This window comes from Hylobates moloch, unplaced genomic scaffold, assembly GCF_009828535.3.
Source record: "Hylobates moloch isolate HMO894 unplaced genomic scaffold, HMol_V3 SCAFFOLD_1, whole genome shotgun sequence".
Classification (NCBI taxonomy): Eukaryota; Metazoa; Chordata; class Mammalia; order Primates; family Hylobatidae; genus Hylobates; species Hylobates moloch.
This window is the reverse complement of record NW_026652276.1, coordinates 66476081-66494538: the sequence shown is the minus strand read 5'-3', so window position 1 is coordinate 66494538 and position 18458 is coordinate 66476081. Positions and strand designations below refer to the sequence as shown.

Genomic DNA, 18458 nt, shown 5'->3' with positions numbered 1-18458 from the left:
GCCATCATTATCAGGTAGTGTGCTAGGCACATTACATTATTTTTAATTATCCTAATACTCTTCAAAAATAAACATAATTCTTCCCATTTTACAGATGAAAAAATAATCTCAGTGAGTTTAGGTGACTTGCCCAAGACTACAGACCTGAAATTTAAGCCCAATATGGTAGGCTCAAAAACTCTGGTTACTATACCGGATGTCTCAGACTGTTAACAGATTGAGTTCCAAAAAAAAAAACTTCACATATGAGATATTAAATCATAAAAATAGATTTTTAAATGATAAAAATGGTTTGTTCAGTTTTTAATAAACTGTGTGCAACTTAGAAACATTAGCCAAACACACCACTCTTATACAGGTATATTTTTCCCTTCAGCATAATAATTTGATTTCCATTTTTTTTAATATTGGAGAAGAGAGATAAAAGGAGGCCATAACAGATAAGCACACTGTATTAAAGGTCCAAGAATTAGCACTGAGACACATTTTTTTCAGTTAATCCTTAATACAAATATTAAATCCAATTAACTACCAGCAACCCACTACCTAGTCTCACAAAATTTGTTTCTCAAAGTTAAAAATTACAAATGGCTGGCCTACGATGTTCCTGTATCAGAAAAACCTAACTTCTGATTAAAACTTCTAAATGTCACTATTTCCCTTAACTAGAAAGGAAACAAGTCTGAATAAAAGTACCACAATTTGCTCTAAGCAGAATCTACAGATTTATTGTATTGTGAGCTATTCCTCCTAAGATTTTTCAGATAGCCAAGTCACCCACCAAGATACTGTTTGAAGAAGACTAGATATTTAGCAAAATGAAACTGATGCCAGATTATTTTTATTTTCCTTAATAAAATACAAACAAGAGCACAAAATTCACTTGTATATCATCATTTTATATGTATAAATAATGCTCAGAATTCAAGTAGGGTCAAGTGCAGAAATATTTCCTATATGCTAGTGTGTAAATATAAACTAACTATATACATCATGTGCCTTTGGCCCAGTTGTAAAATAAAGGACATCAAAAAGAAACACTGCACTTGACTGTTTCATTGCATTCTCACTGAGAATTCGTACCAGTGCCTATGTAGTTACAGTTCTACTTAACTGTTCCATTGCATTGTTATTGAGAATTCGTACCAGTGCCTATGTGGTAACAATAACAACTTTCATATCGCTTAATGTAAACACCTAAATAGACATTTCCCCCAGTTGTAAATATCTCAGGAGCTAAAATTCTATCAATTTTTAATAATTAAGTAGTCAAAATCTTAACCAAGTTTCATTCCTTAAAACAAACACAATTAGAGAACTTACTCTTGACCAAAGTTCTTCCTATGTCAAAATGGATATTTACAGGTTATACATACAGAAAACAAGAAAGCAATCATGTTTGTTTACTTTTAGAATGGACAAAAGAAAATATAAAAGCTGTCTCAATAGTGTAGGTCTTTGTACATTCAAAAGGATCTTACTTCACTGATATAACTTGTTTTTCATTTTAATACCCAGTATATATAACTTTGAGATGTTCAAATAGCTAGGCAATCTGAATTCAAATGATACGCAAGCATACCCTTAGAGGGGCAAAAAAAGAAAGTGCCACCGAAAAAGCAATAACTGACATCAACAAGACTATAAATATCCAGTTGAAGGCACGTGGAAGCATTTATTACTCTGCCGTCAAAGATTCTCCACTTAGTTCAGGATCAGGAATAGAATCAGCTCCAGGAACTGTGGAGTTGGTTTCAATCACTGAGGCTTCCTCATTCTCAGTCTCTTGTTTCTCCTCTGGTTCCTCTGAGTCAGATGCTTTTTCAATCACTTGGTTTGTCTGTTCTGTAGCTGGTATTTTGTCATCTGTCTGCTCTGTATTATTATCAAGAACATCTTGTTCTAAAGATTCTGAAAAGATAAAGATTCAAAACTTTAGGAATACCCGAATGTTAAAACTGCTAAATAAGGCAAGCAAAAGATAAACACACACACACACACACACACACACACACACACACACACACACAGAAACCATACAATTGTCTAACATTATCCTTAAAATCTTTCAAAATAAGTACATAACTCTCTTTACAGTTAGCATGATAGAAGAAAAAAAAGTAATTCAGAGGAAATAAACCCATAAATATACTTTTTCTAATGTCCCATATTTTCATACAAAATAAGTTACTAAAGACACATCTGAAAGTTGAAAGTCCAAAAATCATAGTCCCAACAGAATTATGTGCTGTAATACAAAAGTCCAGCAAACAATGCAAATGAATTAATGTCCAGATTACATTTCCTGAAGAAACTGTTTCCCTTGTGTCCAGGCAACCCTGTGAGCAATATGTAAAGGTGTACTTTGTGGGTGGGTGGGTGTGTGTGGGTGGATGGTGCTTTCCTACACTGATATACATCTCTATTATCCAAAAACCGGGAAGTCAGGTTTCTATCTTTTCCAAAGGCATAACTAGTCTCTCCTCATCCCTCTGCAAGACAAGTCCTCTGTATTTAACCTCTGGGTCAGAATGTGCTACATACCTAGCATGTTAGGGAGAGAAAGAGAAGGGTCTTTTAATCCCATCTGCATAGCAGAAGTTAAGGGTACTAGTCTCTACATGAAAATTTACTCCTTTTAAACTCTCTTTTTAAGTATTATTGAATTCAAATCCCTTAATAATAATATAACAATTGTATTGAATAAACTGCCTTTAATTCTTTAAAGTTTAAAGAAGAGGATGGAGGAGGGAATGACTGGAGCAGACAACCTTTGGGCCACCCAATTTCTATATTAAAGATAAAAATCTAGCTTTAAGGTATTTCTTTATGTAAAAAACAGCAATTAATATTTTTGCTAGTAGAAATATGGCCAAACCATATCAATTAAGAAAAAAAGCAGATTTTTCTACTCTCATAGATGATTCCTTACGATATACTACAAATGTTACTGATTCAAAAACTCTGGAGGGAAGGCCAGCCTTAGTAAAAAGTTCTAATTAAGTTCCTTGTATAATAAAGGTCAGTTTTGCTAAATAAATAAAATCGTTTTGCAAAGAAATTATGTGTTATATGCACATGTGTTAATATGGAAGTCTTGGAAATCCATGGTTTTACCATACCAGTTTTAATAAATACAAATTATCTATAGCTCACATACTCTATGCCAAGACTTTAAAAATATTTAAAAAGAATTATTTCTTTAAAGAGATACCTTGGACTCTGGCTTATATAATTAGTTATAACCACCTTCCTCCTTTTGATATGTAGAATAAAGGCCCAAATTCTACAGTTTTACTATATGAAAACTTCCTATGCTCACAAAAAGTAGTAAGGAATGTCCATAAATTAATTTGTGCCAAATTTCATTTTTTTAAATCCTATCTGTATCTTAATATGGAACTTAAAATGGCATTGCTACACACTTGGAATTTTATAAAAATCCAAGTTAGAAAACAGTAAGTCACTTGAATTTTGTTATTTCAATGTTCCAGAGCAGAAAGGAAAAGCAGAAAGGGCAAATGAAACTACAGGCATGTACAAATCATTTCTGCTACAAGGGCAAACAAGTTATCCGTGGAAAACTTCAGGAGTCACCAATCATTTGTAATTCTACCCTCACAGAATGTATCCAAGACAGAATGTTAAGCGTCATGGTTTTCCACAACTCTCTGGCCATAGAGCAGTATTTACTTGGCAAGAACTTCACAATTTCTTATAGTTTAGTAAGCCTTCTGAAACAAACCAATAAAGCCACAAGAAATGAAAAAACAAAAAGCTAAGAATCCAGGATGTAACTCACCAATAAACATGTTTAAGTGAAAACAGGCCCACATAGTTTGTCATATTCTGTCTGACAGACTGCCTCAATACTGTACTGAAACAGGAGTATCAAAATTCAAGGCTTGTCATATTAAAGTTTTGTGATGTTACTATTTTCAAAAATAGACTTTACTAGTCAAAGCCAATTTAATGTACAAATTCTGGGGCCACACAGAAGTGGTTAATACAAGGAGGAGAACTACAATACTGAAATTTTTAAATGTCTGCAATACAAGAATTCATAGAAATACCATGTGCTATCATAATCAGAAAACAAGATACACGAAGTCTTCCAGTCACTATTGTATTTCAGAGAATATGTGGAAGACTACAAAATTGGTGAAATGGGTGGAAATTGAAAATAATCAAAGAGCCTATTAATGATTAAGTTTCTTCCCCTGGGTTAATCTGCAGAAAAGCAATTTTTTTAATGGCAGTAACACTACAAAAAATTGGTATGTGACATGACATCTACAATGTAGACATCAGGTAGTCTAAATAAGATAGGTATTGATGTTTGGATGCCAATGCCATTTTGTAAGAAGTCATCAAACAAGATCTAAATAATTAAGTGTAAATGATTAACAGAGAATTACATATAAGTTTAATAACCACAGAGCTTTATAAGATTATTTAATGTGTTACAAACATACTTTTTTCATTTTTATGGAAGCGCATCATTTGCCCATTCTAACAAAAACAGCAAATTTCTTCCATGAAGTTGTAGTTTAAAACAGCTTGGTGGAATAAAATATATTTCACAAGATGTTAATATTTGGGCATAAAATACTGTAAGAGAAACCAGGCTTTGTGTTCACACTAATTAAACAACCCTACTCTTCCCTTTATGGCCCAGTTTAAGACTAAGATATGAAACAATTACCTGAATGACCTAATTCCATCTGTAAGAAAAATTTTAAAATCAACTCTGGCATCTATAATGTCAAGAAAACAATATACCACAATGTCATAAAACAAAAAATGATCCATGCAATTTCTTTCCCCACTCCTGCCATCACCCTACCCCAACCTCAATATTCTTATTATTGAGATATTATTATTATTTTTTACCAAATAGTAACAATTGGCTTCCAGTTGTTTGGGCAAAGTCTCAACTCAGCTAGAAAACTGAAACTCATAAAACAGTGTAATTATATAAGGAATATCACTGCCCCACCTATAAACTACACACATGCAAAAACATGTAAAGAACATCATGTTTAGGTTTTTACTCTAGTTCTTGAAAAAATAATTTCTTAAGAAAATTAAATAATAGTCTAGCAAAACAACTTCATATATTTTTGCCTTGCTAACACATCAGTGCCCACTATATATGTAAGCTACAAACTTACCCAAAGGAACTGTTAAATTAAAATTGACATGTCTTTAACTCATAAGTTTTAAACAAGGCACTTTTTACAAGATTTTCCTGCCTTAAGGAAAATGGTTAACTTATATTTAAGAAACAAAGGTACAAATTTCACCCCAACTCAACCCAATAACTCAGTAAATAAAATTCAATTAAATTATAACCACTCATAATAGCTAGTATTCATCAACACACAGAATACCATTGAATTATTTACCATTTCTGAGCAAATTAATTAGACAAGTTAAGGATTTTTTTTTTTTTTTTTTTTTTTTTTTTGAGACAGAGTCTCACTCTGTCGCCCAGGCTGGAGTGCAGTGGCGCAATCTCAGCTCACTGCAACCTCCGCCTCCCGGATTCAGGCGATTTTCCTGCCTCAGCCTCCCATGTAGCTGGGACTACAGGCTCATGCCACCACGCATGGATCATTTTTGTATTTTTCAGTAGAGACGAGGTCTCACAATATTGGCCAGGCTGGTCTCGAACTGACCTTGTGATCTGCCCGCCTTGGCCTCCCAAAGTGCTGGGATTACAGGCATGAGCCACCATGCCTGGCCAAGAGTTTAATTATTAAGCAATGATCTAAAACTAAACTATTAAGTGAAAGTGTTTTAGAAAAGGGAGTGAGAAGGCCAAAAGATCTCTATGTCTAAAACAAACATGCAAAAACATACTACATATCTTGAGAAGGCTGCACATAAGTAAATATAAACAAAGGTATAAAAAGATTATTTAATGGATCTGGTAAATACATGGAATTCAACAAAATTTACATTATCAAATAGTTTAATTTCCTGGAGCATAACAAAAATACTAAACTTAGAATTTTCCCATGCTCAGCACAACCTAATGGTAACAGTATTTTGCATAAAAGAAAGAGAAGGACTAAAATCACATTATCAAGTTAAATTTTACCTTATATAAATTTCACTTGCTATTTTTGATAGCATTGATTAGAGGCCATGAGTTTTATTATTAGGAAGTTATTTCCAGTTGGACAAAAACTATACTCTACTAAAATAATTGCATGAGACCTAGACAAATACAACTGGGCAATAAAAACACAATATTAACAGTAACATTTTTTAAACATGGTAGCCAAAAAATCACTGCATCAGAATACCAACAATGTAGAAACCTAGTACTCTAATGATTATCACATACCATAAAAAGAATGCTTTTTTTAAAAAAGGTAAAACTGATAAAACTGATAAACCGCTTTAATGTAACTTAGCAGAGATTCAAGTATTAGGGTACTATCTATTTAACCATAAAAGAAACTGAGGAACCTAAAAGCAGTTCATTTCTTGCCGTATTTAGTATGCCCTCAAATAAAAAGACAATCTATATCCATAATTTGTTGGTATTTCTCTAATAATCTATTACCAAAGCATCTGGATGTAAAATTCCAGAAAAAAAAATTCTAGGTATTCAGGTGAGAAATTAATGAGAGAAATTTCTTCTAGGTCTCCTCCTTTGATGAAAACTTTCCAAGATTCTGTATGTTTTTCTAAAGAGCGGTCCAGAAAAACAGCTTTGTGCCCCATCCTAAATGCGAAATCTTCCAAAATCAGAATCCAGGCAAAACTTAACTTCAAAATCCTTACATCACAGATTGAAAAAAATATTTCTTCTATTAATTCTTGATTGTTCATAAAAATGGTTACTGATATTTGTTTAAAGAAAAGTTTGGATGGAAGAAAGTTATCTTTTGGTTCCATCTGTAACTTCAATAACTTCATCTCTACAGTTTCTGCTGCCAAGAAGGAGCCACTGCAATACTTTTAATAATGTAAGAATTAAAGCAGGAAAGTTTTTTTTTCAGACCTCAAGTATCTACATCATTTAGAAATCAGAAATCTAAAACATTGGCTGTTAGCAAAGAGTAGATGATTGAGATGATATGGTCTTCATTAATAGTTCAATATACTCATAAGCCACCGGTGTTCAAAACAAATGCAGCTTCATCTGTTCATCAGATATACTTCCAGTTGTTTACTAAAGGAAGCCAACTTGGAATTGATAACTGTGTGTCACAGTGTTGAGTTAGAAGTCCTGAGAAAAGTTTCAATCCTCTGGAAAGCCAAAGAAAAAGACGCTCATGGCCACTTTGATGAATCCAAAGAGAAGTATGAAAGTTATTATTCTAGAAACTATCTTAACCAAATGGAATTGTTGCTTCAGTTTTTAGCATTATGGAGTTATCAAACCCTGCCTCCAGTTTTGTCTTCATGTAATAACATTACCTTATTGGGGATGGGTTTGAGCCAGTAAGACTTCTTTCCAGGAATTTCAGACAGAAAATGAGACATCTGGGGTATTGCTCCTCCTAGATTAGATGAGAAGGATAGGTATAGCTGGGTGCTGTTTGCTAACTATCTATGTTGACCTTAGCAGAAGACAAAGTATGGGACTCCTTATCAAGATTTTCACTGTGTTGACTGTTTTTTCTTGTCTTGTCTTTTTTTTTTTTTTTCTGTCCCAACTATTAGCTTACAGATATTCACTTTAGCTTCTATAAGCAGGGCTAGTCATGGAAAAGACTTCGGTTTTTCCTCTAGGCATCTTCAGTATGAAATCCTTTAATTTTCAGTTCCACGAGGCTGCAATGGCAAGGCAGATGCAGTGCCTTGCAATGGCAAGGCAGATGCAGTTTGCATGTGACAGCATGCAGCTCAGAGCACGACTTAAGCAAAAGAAAAAAATTGATATTTTGTTTGAAGTTGATGCTGCAGACTTGGAGAAGATGAATGCATTGATTCAGTGTTGGAAGAATACAGGCCTCTGTCATAGCTATCTGTATTCAAATTCACTTTGATATTTGTTAGTAAGCCAAAAGCCAAACCCAATTCAACACACATTTTAGGTTCACTCTTCAAAGTTAAAAAAAATATCGATACTCAAATCCCATACTAAATTTCTGAAATCTGAAAATTCACTGCTTCATATAATATTCTCAATTAAAGCAATTTTTTACAGTACTCAATGTTTTTATGAAGAAAATATCAAATACATGTAAATGATAATTCCTAGAAATTAAAATAATTAATCCTGACTGGTAAATAAATTACGTGAACTAAACTTCGAATATGCATTTTTTTCCATATCACACATACCAATAAAACATTATGGCCTGTTTCATAATTTTGGCAATCTTCATAATTCAGAACTGATTAACAAAGAGCTCCTGACCAAATATTAATACTGTAGCAAGAAAGAGCTGGCAATAGTCTAATCTTCCACCTCATCTTTTCCATTTTTTCATGAAACTTCCTCAAGAATTCCTAAAATAGAATTGTAAGATGAATTCTAAAACCCAATAAATTCTGATAAATTGTTTCTCTAAAATAAGGTTGATTTTTACATCAAAGGCAATGCTAATCTTCTGAACCTTTAGAAAATTGTTTGTTTTAATGAAATACCAGTCCTACTGATACAGTAATCCAAAAAAACGCAAAGATAACTTTATAATTCCAAAGACTCCTGCTTTCTGGTAATTTCCACCAATTCATGTGGTAGATACAAACTTATTTTATCAATGTTAATCACAAATCTTGTATTTTATCCTTTCAATAGTTGTTTCATAATTCCAATAATCTTTCACTCAGATAAATTGAAAAAATTAACCCATGAAAATATTACTAATCAAATCTCCCAACAGTTTTTAGAAAAGGTCACTCCATAAACAGTATTTAACTAGCTGATGCTAGATGTTGCTTATCACAATACAACCTGCATGTTAAAAGTGAAACACATCACACCTATCACACAGGAGGCTATGGTAACAGAGCCATAGTTGACATATGCATGTGGCAAAATCTGATAAATTAATCCATCTAAAAGCATTATGCTTTTATTATTGTTAAATAACACATGTCATTAAGGGGCAAAACTGTTTAACATATTCATACCTTCATTAAACTGGTTGTCTGATGAAAGCACACTTCCTGATGGCAAGGGACCAACTGAACTTGAACCTTCCATCACCTGCCTCTTCTCAAAACTAAACTCAGGAAGTCTTGGAGCCTGGGGTCTGGTTTTTCTTGCAGGGTTCAAGAAAAAACAGTAGGCACATCGAAAAGCTGCAGAGAATTTTTTAAAAATAAGCAAAACCACAAACCAAACAAAGTTGAAGGACTAATTAGTTAACTCACAAGATCACTTTTGCAGATATTCTAAAGAACCTTTTAAAAGTTACCGTGTTATTTAAATAATAATATGGTAGAAGCTCTAAACAGAACTAAAGCATACTTCCTAATTATTAGAATTTTAATTTTTAAAATTAAAGGCAGAAAAGGCATAACAGGTTACATAGCAGGCTAACTATGTAATAAGTTACACAGCAGGTTGATAGCAGAATAATATTAATGATTTAAATGAATTAGTGAGATTACATTTCTAGTCACCAGAGTTATTAGGTATTTTAAAATCCAGAACCTTGCACACTTACCCATGAAAATGTAGTACATAATATTTTAGAAGCATTTTCAATTTACCACAGTAGTTTTTAATAGTGGCTACACATGAGAATCATCTGCAGAGCTTTAAAAAATATATTGATGCCTGGACCTCATACTCAGTACATTAAAGGAGACTCTTTATAAATGGGTCCTGGGTATCATAATTATTTTAAGCTCTTTGGGTGACTGTGATACACAGTGGGGTTTGAGAACAACTGGCCTAGAGGCTGTACATTATATAGGAAGAAACCTGAATTGTCTTCCCTGCTTTGCTCTATGTACTAAAATAAGGATAATACGCCTAACCAATGTATACAAAGAGAGTATATAAAATAAAATGACACTGCATAGAAAATGGCATAGAATAAAATATTTAAGCGTAAAATATTTAAATCTCATTGCTCAATAATTCTTACCAATGTATTCAAATTCTTCCTTCAAAGCCATGCCATTATGAGAAAAACACTGCTGACATATAAGTGCATACCTACACCATAAGAAAAAATGAACATACCAGTTACAAATGCAGACAAAGTTCATGACAGAGACTAATTTAGCCATCATGGCTAATTTATATTTTAACACAGCTAAATATGCCATAACAAATTATATGAGACTTAGTAAACCACAAAACAATATTCATTAAACAAAAGCCAAAATTAACCAAAGCCCAAATTTCAAGCATTTAAAAATATAACTTACACATCAAATTTAAAATAAACTAAGCAACAGTTAAATGAATACGTCTTTACTAAATTAGCAGAAACATATTTGACAACTGAACACTTAAATTTTGGTGTTTCCCAAAGTATAGTCCTGGGGATGAAAGCCTCCAAATCTGTGGTCAGATAACGCTGGAAAAGTTCGAACCCTCTTAGAAATTCACAATGAATATTATTAAAACCTGAGATGTCTTGCGGCAAATAAACATATTTAATTTTGTTTAGTACAACCCAAAGATTAATTTCTATACATGATTCTTATACCTTTCCCAGTTACACTAAACATCTGCCTCATTTTCTATTTATATACTTTCTCAGTTCTCTGTGGATATACTCAGTGAATACTTCGCTATATCAAATGTCATTCTATTTTGAATAACATACAATTTATTACATAAACATTAAATTCTGATTCTTTTTTTAAATAATAATTAGGAGCGCTGTCAAACATCTATTATCCAATGAATTTTTTAAAAATCTATACTTTGACAATTGCTCTGTACATATCATACGATCTTCCTAGAGTTATTTTAAGAATAATTGGAAAAGCATTTTGAGAACTGCTAAGTACTAAATACATGCAAATTGCTCTTAACATTAAAAGTACTACTATCACCAAGTCCAGTACTGATACCTATAAAGCTCCATTTCTTAGAACCTATCAGAGTTGAACTATGTTTTTGCTCTTTCAAGTTTAAAAGTTTCAATGAAATAATCCAGTTTCTCTAAAAGTTATAGCACAGTTAATATTTTTTCAAAATGGATTTAATCCAGACTATGTTGTCAAAACTTCTACTGTCAAATAATTGAGTATATACTCTTTTGCAGGGCTATAAAATACTCCATTATGCTCTAAAGTCAGAAAATAGGTGCCACAAAACTGTATAACATCTAGTGTGTACACACACACACATCCTGTTTTCACTTTCATTTATCTACCACCCCAGTAAATATTACCTGTTTTGTGGACCATCACCAACCAAATATTCAACAATTCTATCCAAAGCACCTCGTTCTCGGGGGAGAATAGGTCTTGCTAAAGGTGGACCTGGAGGATGAAGACCTATTAAATAAATAAATACATACAAAATTTATATACATGAAATACACATAAAATTTAATTCCATTACCAAGAACTACCTATACTTGTTAGAACTTTTAAAAGGTTTTAACAAAAGAGCAAAATACTAATTCTTATAAATCTCTGAAGAACATTCAAATTTTCATTAAAAATACTGTACTACAAAAATATATTTAAATATGTGCTATATTAGAACTACCTTTGCTAGTAGATTCTGTAGTAGATTCCTACGTAACTACTAGCAAATAAAATTATGCTTAGTTCTGTACAAACTGATTTTTTAAAATGCTCCAACTCTTAAAAGCCTACGTGATAGTAAATCAGGCGACTTCCACTTCAGGCCATAATAGAGCAACAGGTGTCAGATTTAATGTCCCACCTAAAACAATTAAAATACTGTGCAAAACATATGAAGTAACAGTTTTAAAGACACTGGATATCAAGCAATGTAGGTTATTGTTCCCTGAGAAGACTAAAAAGAAAACATGCCCTACAACTGCCCCAGCTTATTGCCTACAGAGAGTTTCCACTCGGCAGTGAAAAGAAAGTAAACCCAGGTGAAGTGTAGCAGACTCTCATAGTTGAGGAGACAAAGCCAGAATTCTGAGAAGGCCAAGGTATATTGAGTTCACAAGAAAGGGTACCAAGCAGGAGAGAAGGCACAGAGAAAGAACAACAAAGATTTGCAGAGGGTCTACTGGAGAATTCAGCAGAGTACCGACTGGTGCATGCATGTGAGAAAACTATCTGAGGATGGAGGAAAAAAACTACTCAAAAAGGTGAAAAGAAACAGCATTCATACAGGGCCAAGAATATTGCCCATTTCCAATCAGAGTGGGAAAACCTCCTAACACACAGGCCATTAGGTAAAGTATTCAGAAGAGTACTGTATAGGAATTTTTAAAACCCAGTATTCAATAACGTAAAATTCACAATCTCTGGCAACAGATTAAAAATTACTAGACATGCCAATAAGCAGGAAAATATCACTGATAAGAAAAATCAATCAAAATTGACCCAGAAATTATGAAAATGACTGAATTAGTAGACAAAAAGACAAAACTATTTAAATAATGCATATTTTCCAAATTTGATTAAATCTATAAACCCACAGATTCAAAAATATCAACAAATCCCAAATACAAGAAACATAATTTTGCTCCAAGACAGTGTATGAACAAATTGCTTAAAACCAATAATAAAGAGAAAATTCTTGACCGGGTGCAGTGGCTCATGCCTGTAATCCCAGCACTTTGGGAGCCCGAGGTGGGCAGATCACAAGGTCAACAGATACAGACCATCCTGGCCAACATAGTGAAACCCCATCTCTACTAAAAATACAAAAATTAGCTGGGCGTGGTGGCATGCACATGTAGTCCCAGCTACTCGAGAGGCTGAGGCAGGAGAATTGCTTGAACCTGGGAGGTGGAGGTTGCAGTGAGCTGAGATTGTGCCACTGCACTCCAGACTGGGCAACACAGCGAGACTCCATCTCAAAAAAAAAAAAAAAGCAAAAAAAGAAAAAGAAGAGAGAGAAATCTTAAAAAAAAAAAAAAAGAAAAAATACATTATGTACAGAGAAAAAGATAAGAATGACAGCAGACTTCCCATCAGAAAAGATGCAAACCAGAAAACGATGAAACAGTATGTTTAAAGTTCTGAAAGAAAGAACTGTCAAAAATTTTATATCCAATATGAACATCTTTTTTAAATGAAGACTTTTACAGATATACAAAACTGAAAGAATTCATCACTAGAAGAACAATACAAGAAATGTTAAAAAGAAGTCCTTCAGGCAGAAGGAAAGTGATAGCAGATGGAAAGCAAGATCTACACAAAGGAATAAAGAATCTAAAACAGTTATCACGTGGGTAAATACATAAGACTTTTTATTATTTAAATCACCTTAAAAGATAACTGACTGCACTCTATTATGCATTATATGTAATCTGGAGATGATTTAAAGTATATGGAAGGATATGTATAGATTATATGCAAATACTATGCCATTTCTTTTAAGAGATTTGAGCATCCGTGGATGCCGGTATCCACTGGGGGATCCTGGAACCAATCGCCCATGACATATATATGTTGTTTCAAGTAAATATAAAACATTTACCAATACATGGCATTCTCAGACATAAAACAAGTATCAATACACATAAGAAGATTCAAATAACACAATGTATGTTTTCTAACAATATAATTAAATTAGAAATCAGCAGCAGATAAACAACTGAAAAATCTCCAAATATTTGGTGACTAAATAACATACATTTGAATAACCCAGGATTCAAAGACAAAATGAAAATTAGAAGGTATTTTGAACTGAATGAAAATGGAAAAAAAATCAAAATTTATAATATGCAGCTAAAGCAATACTGAAAAGAAAATTTATAATATTAAACACCTATATTACAAAAGAAGATAGGACTAAAATCCATAATTTCAGCTTCCACATTAAGAAACTAAAAAAGAAGAGCAAATGAAACCCAAAGTACAGAATAAAAGAAATAATAAAGATCAGAGAGGAAATTAATACAACAGAAAATACAAAAATAATAAAGAAAAGCTGGTTCTTTGAAAAGATCAATGTAATTGTTAACCTCTAGCCAGACTAATCAGGAAAAAAAAAAAAAGAAGATACAAACTATTAATATCAGAAAGGAGAAAAATGCCATAACTCCGGACTGTAAAAACATTAAAAGAATAATTAGAGAATATTATGAGCAACTTAACGCCAATAAATTCTACAGGCTAGATAAAATGAATGAATTCCTTGAAAGACTACCAAACTACCAAAGTTCACTCAAGAAGATAAAAATAATTATTTGTTAAAATTTTGTTAGGAATTTTTGCATCTACGATCATGTGTGATATTGGTCATAGTTTTTCTTAAAGAAATTGAATTTTTAGTTAAAAAAAAAAAAAAAACAACAACACCTTTTTCTCTCAGGAAAAAAAAAAAAAATACCAGGCCCAGATGATTCAACTGGTCATATCTTTAAAATTAAGGAAACATTTAAATTAAGGAAGAAATAACACCAATTCTACACAAATTGTCCAGAAAACTGAATAGGGAATACTTACTCATAATGTTATGAAATGAAACCGACATAACTCCGATACCAAAACCAGACAAAGATATGACAAGGAAAAAATAAACAAAAAAACCACAGACCAATATTCCTAATGAGTATTGATATAAACATTTTTAACAAAATACTAGCAAATCGAAGCCAACAATATGCATGTAAGATAATTCATCATGATCAAGTGAGATTTATTCCAGGAAAGCAAGTTAGTTTAACATTTAAAGATCAATGTAATTCACTATATGAACAGGCATTAAAACAAAGAAACAAAGCCCAATATAAACATCTCAATAGATGTAGAAACAGCATTTGAAAAAATACACAATCTATTACTGATTTAAAAGAAAACCTTCAGCTAACTAAGAATAGATGGGCACTTCAAGCTGATAAGGAGTATTTATTAAAACAAAAAGCCCTAGAGATAACATCATGCTAAACTGTGAAAGAATAATTGCTTTTCCCCTAAGACCAACAAAAAGGCAAGGATGTCCACTCCTAGCACTTCTATTAACATTGTACTGAAGGTTATAGCTCATATAATAAGGTAAGAAAAATAAACAAAAGAAAACAAGATTGGAAAGGGAGAAGTAGAATTTTCTTTATTCAGACAATGTGGCTGTCTATGTAGAAAATACTATGTAATCTACAAAAAAGTTATACTATCTAGAGCCAATAAATTAGTTTATCAAGGTTATAGGATACAAGAGCAATATACAAAAATCTATTGTATTTCTATATACTAGCAATAACCAGTTGGAAATAGTTAATAAAACAATACCATTTACAACAGCATTAAAAATATGAAATAATTAGATGTAAATTTAACCAAAAAATGTGCAAAATCTATACACCAAACACTACAAAACATTGCTGAAAGAAATTAATGACCTAAATGAGTGAAGAGAAATATACTGTGTTCATGTAATAAATTAGACAATATCATAAGAGACTAATGGTGAGTGGGGAGTGGAGGAATAACACATAAAATTTAGTTAATAATTTTTATTTTATATAAAAATAATAACAAAAAGAGTTACACATTCAAACGTTATGAATTGTAACCCTATAACCTCTGAAAACTGAAAGAGAACTATTTGCAGGAGATACTCTGAATTGAGACAACACAGAAGGCACTGAGAAGACAGTGACAGAATAAAATAAAATGTGATGTTTGCCTTTGTAAAATGACAGAATGAATATAATATGGTGGGCAGCAATGGAGGTTTACATGGAGACTTTATAGAAGACTCTGAAACAAAATGGAACCCTGTTGGAAGACGCCCTGCAATATAGGGATACAAGGGTTTCAAAATGACTATGACAAAATCTTTCAAGTATTCAAGATGGCTTTAGGATAGCAATACTACATTATACTAAATTCCTGTAATTCAAAGGAATAAAAAGGAAATTTGATTTGTAAATAATCACAAACTTAAAGGCTATTACCATCTATAAAAGGGCAACTGATGTCAAAATTATAGCTATTAGTAAATAAAAGTTAGGTTCTAGACCAAGTTCTTAGTATTAGAAATCAAGTACACTTTTTTTTTTTTTTTGAGACACAGTGGCGCTATCTCAGCTCACTGCAACCTCCACCTCCCAGGTTCCAGCAATTCTCCTGCCTCAGCCTCCCAAGTAGCTGGGATTACAGGTGCCTGCCACCAGGCCCGGCTAATTTCTGTATTTTTAGTAGAGACGAGGTTTCACTGTGTTAGGCTGGTCTTGAACTCCTGACCTCAGGTGATCTGCCCATCTCCGCCTCCCAAAGTACTGGGATTACAGGCATGAGCCACCGTGCCTGGCTCTCAAATACACTTTTAAGATTCCATCACTGGCAGGATGCAGTGGCTCACACCTGTAATCCCAGCACTTTGGGAGACCAAAGTGGGCAGATCATCTGAGGTCAGGAGTTTGAGAACGGCCTGGTCAATACGGTGAAACTCCAATAAAAATACAAAAATTAGCCAGGCCTGGTGGCGCCCACCTGTAATCCCAGCTACTCGGCAGGCTGAGGCAGGAGAATTGCTTGAACCCGTGAGGCAGAGGTTGCAGTGAGCCAAGATCCATGACACTGCACTCCAGCCTGGGCAACAGAACAAGACTCTGTCTCAAAAAAACAACAAAAAAGATTCCATCAGCTAAGTTATTGGTTTACTTGTGCTAACAACATTCAATTATTATCATCAAAAAATAAACTTGAATGCGGACATGATCATCCCTCATTATCAAATTTTCAACTTGAATAAGCAAGACAAATTAAATTTGGAAAGCATTTAAGCCAACTTAACTTGCTAGAGTATTTTACTTCTACATATTTAAAGTGAACATATCCACAAAAGAATCTGGATAAATGAAATAATGGATTTCATAAAAATATCTTAAACCTCTTACACATGCATCTTTATATTCATGCTGTTATAGACAATGGCAATTAATACAAACATCAAAAGCAATCATTGTAGGAATACTGGTCATTTTTACACAGGCTGGCAAATTATCAAGTACCTGCTGGTTATTAATTTTCAAACATATGGGAGCTCTGTGGTAATACACATTAAATTGATTCTCTTCCACAAATATGGCATAAAGAAAAAATTAAGTATTAATCTTCTTTATAATAAATTATTTAACTCATTCACATTTTTGACAATGTACAATTTAAACACAGTCTTTCACACAGAAACTAATTAAAAACTTTAGTAAAATATGTTATATTTACATGATCATAAAATCTAGGCTATTATTAATTCTATAGCCCTATTCTTACATGTGCAATACAGTTTTTATTACTTTATATATTGCTAAACTTTTTGCTTAAAATAAATTAGATATACAAATGTATATAATCCATACATTCGCACCCAAAAAAGTTCTTTCATTAAACAACCAGGAATTTTAATTTACAAATCATGGGTATCTCAAATCAACCAGATAACAACAGAAACATTAGTAATTTCCAATCAATTTAACTTTTCTCAATTTCATAAAATATATGGCTGCCTTAAGTATTGTCATTATATGTCAAATTTAAAAGTATTGTTTTATGTAACTATTTTAAAAGTTTTAAGGTTTGTATACATTTCATTTATAGTCGGTATTCTTAATTTGTTAATAAATGAAGAGTTTTAAATCTTATGCTGCATTTTTGAAGGAAAACAGGAAAAACATCTACTGTACTAAGTGACATTTCCATTATTTATTGATTTTACTACACAAATACTCTGATTATCTGATATCATCTACTGTCTAGCCTCAAAATCATTATTATATATTAGTAATTAGTCATGAAATAACAAAGTAATCTACATTAGGATTAAATAATCTAAAACAAAATAAATAATTTACTATCATATGCAACGATATGACATGGAAATCTACATAAAACAATGTTATCTGTGCTAAAGCAGTGGACTTCCATACCCCAATCACACTCCAAAAGAAACTGCAGGGTACTACAGTCTATTACACTTCAGAATGGGATATTCCCCTAGAGATCCACCACAGTGAAAAGAGATAATCTATGAAATAAAATAAAGAGAATATGTTCATTTAATAGAGCTTTATAAAATATCTATCAGAAAATACTAAGGTTCTATGCCTTAAAAAAAAAAATCTACTAGCCCACATTAACAAAAGTATACCACAATACAGGAGTATTATTCCTGAAATATGTTGTCATGTTTAAAAATACATGTATGGAGTTTAGCAAAAAACATCAAAACATTCCAAAAAGTGTTTTCTTCTATCCCCGTTTTATATAAATCTGGAGGCATTCTAAAGTTGAATATAAAAAGATATGCTGTACTGTTGGCTACAGAATAATACAAAGTTTTATTGCCATTTAAACAAAGAAGCCATAACAGTTAAATGAGCTCAAGAAATAGGTTTCAGTATCACAAGGTGCCAGCT

General features: G+C 32.5%; 1 protein-coding gene across 6 annotated transcripts in view; it reads right to left on the bottom strand.

Moving 5' to 3' along the window:
- Positions 1-271: 271 nt before the first annotated feature.
- The window catches only part of LNPK (lunapark, ER junction formation factor), a 120711-nt gene continuing 102524 nt past the window's right edge, over positions 272-18458 (bottom strand). For all 6 annotated transcript variants that reach the window (XM_058440936.1, XM_058440922.1, XM_058440930.1 and 3 more), the window contains 4 exons: positions 11331-11436; positions 10068-10138; positions 9103-9273; positions 272-1911 (listed from right to left, as the gene is read on the bottom strand). In XM_058440936.1, the coding sequence (XP_058296919.1) occupies positions 1679-1911; positions 9103-9273; positions 10068-10138; positions 11331-11436 (581 nt within the window). In that variant the 3' untranslated portion in view covers positions 272-1678. The remainder of the gene's footprint in view (positions 1912-9102; positions 9274-10067; positions 10139-11330; positions 11437-18458) is intronic.